The sequence below is a fragment of the Dendrobates tinctorius genome, unplaced genomic scaffold, assembly GCF_039654945.1.
Source record: "Dendrobates tinctorius isolate UK_male_01 unplaced genomic scaffold, ASM3965494v1 ptg000102l, whole genome shotgun sequence".
Taxonomy (NCBI): domain Eukaryota; kingdom Metazoa; phylum Chordata; class Amphibia; order Anura; family Dendrobatidae; genus Dendrobates; species Dendrobates tinctorius.
This window is the reverse complement of record NW_027361770.1, coordinates 32,328,570-32,337,500: the sequence shown is the minus strand read 5'-3', so window position 1 is coordinate 32,337,500 and position 8,931 is coordinate 32,328,570. Positions and strand designations below refer to the sequence as shown.

General features: G+C 42.9%; 1 protein-coding gene across 2 annotated transcripts in view; it reads left to right on the top strand.

The window, feature by feature from the left end:
* GALNT4 (polypeptide N-acetylgalactosaminyltransferase 4) overlaps nt 1–5,695 on the top strand; it is a 149,287-nt gene extending 143,592 nt beyond the window's left edge. For both annotated transcript variants that reach the window (XM_073587789.1, XM_073587788.1), the window contains one exon: nt 1,893–5,695. In XM_073587789.1, the coding sequence (XP_073443890.1) occupies nt 1,893–2,024 (132 nt within the window). In that variant the 3' untranslated portion in view covers nt 2,025–5,695. The remainder of the gene's footprint in view (nt 1–1,892) is intronic.
* The last annotated feature ends 3,236 nt before the right edge of the window (nt 5,696–8,931 follow it).

Sequence of the window (8,931 nt, the reverse complement as noted above, 5' to 3'; positions counted from 1 at the left end):
ATACCCTATGAGGAGGCAGCATTATACCCTATGAGGAGGGCAGCATTATTCCCTATGAGGGGATGCATTATTCCCTATGAGGGGGGCAGTATTATACCCTATGAGGGGGGGCAGTATTATACCCTATGAGGGGGGCAGCATTATACCCTATGAGGGGGCAGCATTATTCCCTATGAGGGGATGCATTATTCCCTATGAGGGGGGCAGTATTATACCCTATGAGGAGGCAGCATTATACCCTATGAGGGGGTGCATTATTCCCTATGAGGGGGGCAGTATTATACCCTATGAGGGGGGCAGTATTATACCCTATGAGGGGGTGCATTATACCCTATGAGGGGATGCATTATTCCCTATGAGGGGGGCAGTATTATACCCTATGAGGAGGCAGTATTATACCCTATGAGGGGGGCAGCATTATTCCCTATGAGGGGGCAGCATTATACCCTATGAGGGGGCAGCGTTATACCCTATGAGGGGGGCAGTATTATACCCTATGAGGGGGGCAGTATTATACCCTATGAGGAGGCAGCATTATACCCTATGAGGGGGTGCATTATTCCCTATGAGGGGGGCAGTATTATACCCTATGAGGGGGCAGCATTATACCCTATGAGGAGGCAGCATTATACCCTATGAGGAGGGCAGCATTATTCCCTATGAGAGGGGTGCATTATACCCTATGAGGGGGTGCATTATACCCTATGAGGGGGGCAGTATTATACCCTATGAGGGGATGCATTATTCCCTATGAGGGGGCAGTATTATACCCTATGAGGAGGCAGCATTATACCCTATGAGGGGGTGCATTATTCCCTATGAGGGGGGCAGTATTATACCCTATGAGGGGGGCAGTATTATACCCTATGAGGGGGCAGCATTATACCCTATGAGGGGGTGCATTATTCCCTATGAGGGGGTGCATTATTCCCTATGAGGGGGGCATTATTATACCCTATGAGGGGGGCAGTATTATACCCTATGAGGGGGTGCATTATACCCTATGAGGGGGTGCATTATACCCTATGAGGGGGTGCATTATTCCCTATGGGGGGGGCAGTATTATACCCTATGAGGGGGGCAGTATTATATTCTATGAGATGGCTGCATTATATTCTATGAGATGGCTGCATTATACTATGTGAGGGGGCTGCTTTATATTCTATGAGGGGGCTACCCCAACTCCTGCTACATAATTAAGACATGTACAACCTTATATTATACCCGGATATTAGCGTGTTTTACCGCATAATTGGTGGTCTGGTATTTAACTCTATGCAGCTACATAGTGGGCCCCAAGAATGATTTTCTCTGGTGGGGCCAAGGTGTTCCAGTCCGACGCTGTTTACATATATTTGAATTCTGAAAAATATGAAACAAAAGTCTACGAATTCTGCAAATCTACATGTGAGTGCCGGTCTTTCTTCAATGTTCGAAATGGAATGCCAACCCTAGACACGAGCACCACCTACTTTGGGTGCCAATTGGAATTGAAATTTACTGATTATTAGCTCTGAATTGCTTTTACATGTAGCATGGAAACTGTTGAAAAAAATGAACTGATTCATAGGAAATAGCAAAAATAGTGTAACTGCAGATGCATGTACGACACTCCTGTTTCTAGTAGTAAAAGCTTTAGGCTGCTTTCACATCATGTCTGACCTTTGTGGCCCGGGTATGACTCGCAATATCTAGACTGCTTGCTGGTCCTTTTACTCGAACTCAACCGCCTCTTGCACCTTTTATTAGTCTTGTCCAAACATGGCGCTATGTGTTCACACTGTGAATGTCAGACTTGTGAAGTAACAGTTTATGAAGAGCATAATGGTAGCCAAGCACAGCATATTGGTACCTGAATAATGACGCTTTCCACATCTTGTGTTTCTGTACAGGATGGAACAATATATCATCCTGACTCGGACAAATGTCTTGGCTCATATCGTACACCAGAAGGCCGCGCAGATGTGCAGATGCAGCCTTGTAGCGCCTTGGAAAAGAATCAGCTTTGGAAGTTTGAAAGGTAGAAGAAAATGGCTGCAAAAGAGACTGAATAGAACTTTCTCCAGTTTACACCTGAAGCTCCAAGCGCGGAAGATCTAATGTCACAAAGGCCGATTAGCCTGACTGGACTAATGTTTACCTGACTGCATCTCAGCAGAAAACCTCACCAGCATTTAACAATACTCCATATTCTACAGTGCCTTGGTACACAATGGTACATAGCAGATTTGTTCATCACATGTTTATTTATTTGTGAATTATGCTCCGTTTTAGAAAGGATTTGATGTATTGGAGGATGGAGATTCACATCTGCACCCAGTGCCACGTATTCATATCATGTGAGACTGTGCAACATAACCCCGATATCATTGCCAGGCACTTGAACAATACAATGCTGCAGCTGAAACAAACAAGAATTTTAGTTCCCGATAGAAAAGCTGTTGGAAATTGTTAATTAGTACATTGCTATTGGGAAGAACAAATACTCTAGTTGTTTCTAGATATCAAAAGATATAGCGGTGCCTGCTCTTACTATTAGGTGTCAGACTGGTCTTCCAGGTGGTCTAAGGTTCTGATAGCATTCTGTAGATAAGTCCTAAAACCGATCCAAAGTTTCAGCAGAGGACGGCGTGTATCTCTTACTACAGAAATCTTAATTTTAGTAATTCCCACCTCCTATCTGTCTGCAGAATAGGGGTTTCCTGATCACTTGTCCCAACTGGTTCCAAACAATTGCGATGTGCCATAAATGTCTGGCATGAGACAACCCCTTTATTAACTTCTGGGTCCCACACAAGTTGAAGAATAGAGGACTTGCTCCAACCAGCTTCCTGAATGAAGAAAGTGAATCTGGCAAAGCACTCCGCAAATTGCCCTACATGTCAAAATTTGTTCTAAACTTGTATAACTATGATTTTCCTATTTTTTTTTTTTTTTTTTTTTCTCCAGGATTTGAAATTTTTAGTGTGACAATTGTGATTTGGGCTAGAAAACTGATTTTGTAAACGGTACTTGTAAGCTTTTTTTTTTTTCAATTTCTCCTACCCTCCCGAATACTGTCCATGTAACGGTACCTACTTTCTATGCAACCAGGTGTGTGTGTGAATACAGGTATATATTATGCACAGGTTTCTGGAAAATCTGATGATCTATTACATTCTTAATTATTTTTTGTGTGAATGGTGTTATAGCTCTCAGGCTGTGTTCACATCTTCTGGTGGTATGGTGTCTAGGGTTGTGCCTCAGTGCGGCTGAAAACCACAGCAGATAGTAGATTGGCATGGTTTGCAAATGACTGCACCTAACAGCAATTAAGTTCTGGTCACACAGTGTACGGACATTTTACTGCTTAACTGCTTGGTCAGAAGCGATTAAATGTCTTTTTAAGTTAAATAATCTGGAAACCATAACAATCTCCATATTAACACATTTGTTGGCCACTTCCGGGCATGATGTGGTCAGGACATGTTATCACAGCCTTAAAGGCAATGTATCATCAGTAAATGTAACTATTGTTTAAATCAGGTTGTGTTAAATATACAAAATCAAAAATGGTAATCTTTTTATTTTTTTATCTGTAGAGCAAAAAATTCTCTAAACTTCTGGTTGTACATAAAAAGCACTCCAATGAGGAGTGGAGTATACATAATGGGAGGAAAGTAGTGCATATACAGAATGGGAAGAATAGGGCTAAGCAACAGCACATGTGAAAAAGACTTGGGTATACTACTAGATCACAGACTAAACATGAGTCAACAGTGTGATGCAGCAGCAAAAAAGGCAAATACAATTCTGGGATGTATTAACAGAAGCATACAGTCTAGATCACGTGAAGTCATTATTGCCCCCTCTACTCCTCTTTGGTCAGACCTCATCTGGAATACTGTGTCCAGTTCTGGGCACCACATTTTAAGAAAGACATCAACAAATTGGAGCAAGTTCAGAGAAGAGCGACCAGAATGGTGACCGGTCTGCAAACCATGTCCTATGAGGAACGGTTAAAGGATTTGGGAATGTTTAGCTTGCAAAAAAGAAGACTAAGAGGAGACTTAATAGCTGTCTACAAATATCTCAAGGGCTGTCACATTGTAGAAGGATCATCTTCTCATTTGAACAAGGAAAGACTAGAAGGAATGGGATAAAACTGAATGGGAGGAGACACAGATTAGATATTAGAAAAAAAAATATTTTTGACAGTGAGGGTGATCAATGACTGGAACAGGCTGTCATGAGAGGTGGTGAGTTCTCCTTCAGTGGAAGTCTTCAAACAGAGGCTGGACCGACATCTGTCTGGGATGATTTAGTGAATCCTGCTTTGAGCAGGGGGATGGACCTGATGGCCCAGGAGGTCCGTTCCTACTCTTCCATGCTATGATTCTGTGGGTACAGTGCAACTAATTTTGTGAAAAGTTACAAATGGTGCACCAGGCGACAACATCTGGAAGTGCTAAATAAAGCCCACAGTGGTGAGCTATAAAAAAAGCAAAGCACAAGAGAACACATAAAATAGACCAGAAAAGTCCCATTGACCAGTGTGAAAATGGCAAGATTGCCACTTATTTTTTTCTTTTTATATTGTTATATGAAATAAAGCCAAAATAGTTGTACGTCTTAATATAACACAAAAATGTAATTTAAACAATAGGTCATTTTCTGATGATAAACTCCGTTTAACCGGAACAAGTCTGCTCACCAAACCCTTCTAAACCGCCACCATTACTTTATATAAGCCTATTCCTGGATTATGATAAGGTCCTTTATGTGCTATACACTTATTATGAATGCTGAAAAATCAAATTATGAATCTGGCTTGTGGTATCCATATCATCCAGGGCTAGTCCAGCAGAGAGTTTATTTCCCCCGACTAGTCCTGCCCCTTGGCCGTGATTAACATTCACCACCCAGAAGACGTTACCATCAGGTGCAATAAGTCAGGTGTATGCTCTTTGGTTTCATCAGCGCACTGCGCATGCCCAAGTAGATATTGGGGACGCCAATCCTGTTTCAATTCAGCTGGCTGCAAAGTGGAATTGGCATCACTAATGCCTACCTGGACATGCGCAGTGCTCGGATGAAGCCAGAGAGCGTACACCTGGCATTATTGTGCATGACCAGGAAGGCAGAACATTGCATTTACATTTGAGAGTTGCATCCGTGGACATCATTACAAGGTTTGTGGTAGGACTAGTCCTGGATGAATTGCAAACCATTAATGTGATTTTTATGACTTTGAAATAAGTGTATGGCACATAAAGGACCTTCTTATAATCCATGAATGGGCTTACATAAAGTTATGGTGGTGGTTTAGGAGGGGCTGGGGAGCAGACGGCTCCATATAATGTTTTTACTTGCATTATATTGATCTCTACTGAAAAGGGTGTCTTCCACTCAACTAATTTATGGATTCAAAGTAGAAGTGATTTGTTCTTTTTGAGGCTTGAATGCGAGCTGATTAAATGTTTACCAGAGGTTTAAATAAACCCTTTTTTCCTGCATTCGTTTTATCAACAGTACTGCATATTAAAAGCTAGCTATTAGTAGAATTGTATAGAATTAATTTGGTTGTAAACTACTGATTTATAAATGGTATAATTGATTCAATGTTATCACTTACATAAAAAAGATTAATTTAACTTTCATATTAAATATGGAAATATTTGTTGGGAAATTAAACAAAAAAAAATGTTTTGTAACACGTTGAGGTGTGTTCTCATTCTTCAGTTTTTTTTTTTCCCATTGCTTCATGCTCTTAAGCCTAAAGATGTTATCCATAGGATAAGTGGAGAGCTTTTGCTCCGATTCTGCTCCAAAATCTTCTAAAAACAAAAAACCTTGTGAGCATATCCACAAAGAGTATTTGGTTGTTGCTGATGTTTCTGCAGCATTTCTGCACCAATTGGTTAAATTAGGTTACTTGCGTTTTTTCTGTGCATTTTCTTACGTGTTTTTATTGTATTTTTGATATTGTGTGCCTTTCTTTTTCTAATCAGATAGTTTTTATTCACATTTTCATTATAACAAACAAGTGAAAAACAACTGTATCACCATCCATCCCAATTGTGTGTCTTTCTAGTATGTCATGTTTTACGTTATTTTATTTGTTTTGGATATTTACCTGTATTTGGTTTTGAAAAAACTTTGATACATCCACATGTGGATTACATTTGTCCAGGACGTTTCCACAGTGGGAATGCACTAAACATGCATGTGCATTTTTTTATTTTTTTTTTACCTTTTTTGGGATTTTCTGCATCTAATGCAGCACAGTGGGCATTTCTATAAAACCCATTCACTTTCTGGAACTGGAAGATGCTGTTTTTTTTACGCAGAGGAAATATGCAGTGTCATTGTGGGAACTTAACCTTTGAAATACCGTATTTTCCGCTTTGTAAAACGCACTTTTTTTTCTCCCAAATTTGGGGGGAAAATAGGGGTGCGTCTTACAATGTGGATATAACTTATCTGTGCTGCCGCTGCGGGTGTCCGGTGCTTGCCGCCGCACTCTGTCCCGTGCTGCGTGGGGGGGCTCTGCCGTTCCATCCATGCTTTGTTGGCTGTGCGGTGTATTGCTTCCTGGAAAATGGCCGCTGCGCAAGCGCAGATGGAGATCTCGGCACTGAAATCTCGGCACCTGGCAGCACCCGGAAGACAGAGCGGGCAGCAGCACCCGGCAGACAGAGCGGGCGGCAGCACCAGGTACAGAGCGCAGGGACATAGCACAGTGGCAGCATCGGACACCAGCAGCGGCTAGCTGCACATCAAAACACCCCCTCATCCTAGCAACAACGTTCCACTCCTGCCTCTTCCAGCTGCAACCCTGGGACCCCACTTCCCACCACCCCCGGAAAGCAATAAGACGCCTGGATTATAAGAAGCACCACCATTTTATTAAAAAAAAGTTTTCTCCTATTTTTCTCCTCAAAATTTGGGGTGCGTCTTATAATCCGGAGCGTCTTATAAAGCGAAAAATACACGGTCCTGTTACACAGGCTGTTAGAGCTCTGATTTTAGTTAAAAAATACTATTTTTGAGATGTTGATCAAAAAAAGCATTCTGTAATCAGACTGTAAAATTCGACTCATCCTACTCTTAACGATCCTGTTAAAATAACAGTCTTAATGCCTGGGTCTCACGGCCGCAGATTCTCTCATCCGAGAGATTTGAATTGATTATGCTAATGACACTCTAATCAGAGTTTGATCCGAGTGTCAGCATAGTTTGGTTCTCTGCGAGGAGAACAAAATTTCTCCATCTTCTCCATCTTTTCCATTCTGTGAGTCCATGGAAATCGAACTGCACTCAGATGTCGTCCGAGTGCAATCCGATGATTTCCACGCACCTATAATCTTGAATGGGCAAGTCTTGTCCGATTTAAAACTCAAATTGCGGCATGCTGCAACTATTTTTTTTTTCATGCCAAATCAACTTTTTTCTCATATTGATCAGCACTGCACCATTACAAATCATTGGTCCGAGTGCTATCCGATCAAAAAAAATTGGATAGCACTCATTTGATTAATATGGTGGTGTGAGCGAGCCCTTAGACAGATAATAATATTCTCAAAGCTCCACTCACTCTGTGGTTTTATGGTCTTTAGAACATGGAAGCAAGCTGAGATCCTGTTACAGCAGTTACCGAAGAGTATGCAGACCAGAGCGCTCACCATTGATTGCATCCTTATACCAATGTCAAACCTACAAGACCATTTTGCTAACCCTACTTTGAGTCACTGGGACAAATACAAGTCCCCTCTATCCCCTACAGCCAGTTCGTTCTAATAGGTCTGCTTGGATTTGTAGTTCATTAATCTGCAATATATTTACGGTACTTAATCTGCAAATAAAGTCCGTGGAGCCTCATTTAAAAGTCTCAAACACGGGACTAGCCAGATCTTCCTCCAGGGAAGGACCCAGCCAAGGAGTGGCTCCTTTCGGAAACCACCATTACCACCATATTAAGTGGCCCTTTAAGTCACTATCCAGCTCTTTACAAGTTTACAGATATGACAAGCGAAATACCAAGGCCAGGTATCCATCCACAGACAGCTGTTTCGGGGTGTTGCCCCTCATCAGTGTGGAGTAGGATTCTGGCTAGGTGGGAGCAATGCCTTAGTAGACCAACATCATGAAACAATCACTGACCTCAGGGAGACCAGTCAAAGAAAACACTGCGGCAGCTGGCAAAGGCGCTCAGTGAAATCCTAGGTGCATTGCTCCCTGGGAAATACGAATATGCAAATAAAGTCCGTGGAGCCTCATTTAAGAGTCTCAAACACGGGACTAGCCAGATCTCCAGGGAAGGACCCAGCCAAGGAGTGGCTCCTTTCGGAAACCACCATTACCACCATATCAAGTGGCCCTTTAACCCCTTTCCTACAATGGATGTACTATTCCATCCATGTGACCTGGGACCTAAGTCCCAAGGACGGAATAGTATATCTAGTGCGATCAGCGGCGCCCATGTGGTGATCGCGGCCGGGTGTCAGCTGATTATCACAGCTGACAGCCGGCACAATATGTCAGGGGCGTTCACGGACCGCCCCCGACACGTTAACCCCTTGCACACCACGATCAAACACGATAGCGGTGTACCGGGGGTTAAGGGGAAGCATCGGCAGGGAGGGGGCTCCCTCCATGCTTCCCTGAGCCCCCCACGGCAGCGCAATGTGCAGCGTTGCTGCGGGGGGCTCCTTTCCTGCAGGTCCCCGGATCCAATATGGCGGCGGGGACCTCCGGGGCCCTGCAGGAAGCTGGCTTCCTTACTGCCCGCAGAGCGCTTGCATGAGGAAGCCTGCAGCAGTGCCTGTGACAGATCGCTGATCTGTCACAGCGATCTGTGATGTGACAGATCAGCGATCTGTCACATGACAGTTATGTCCCCCCTGGGACATTGTAATAAAGTTAAAAAAAAAAAAAATTTAAAAAAAATCG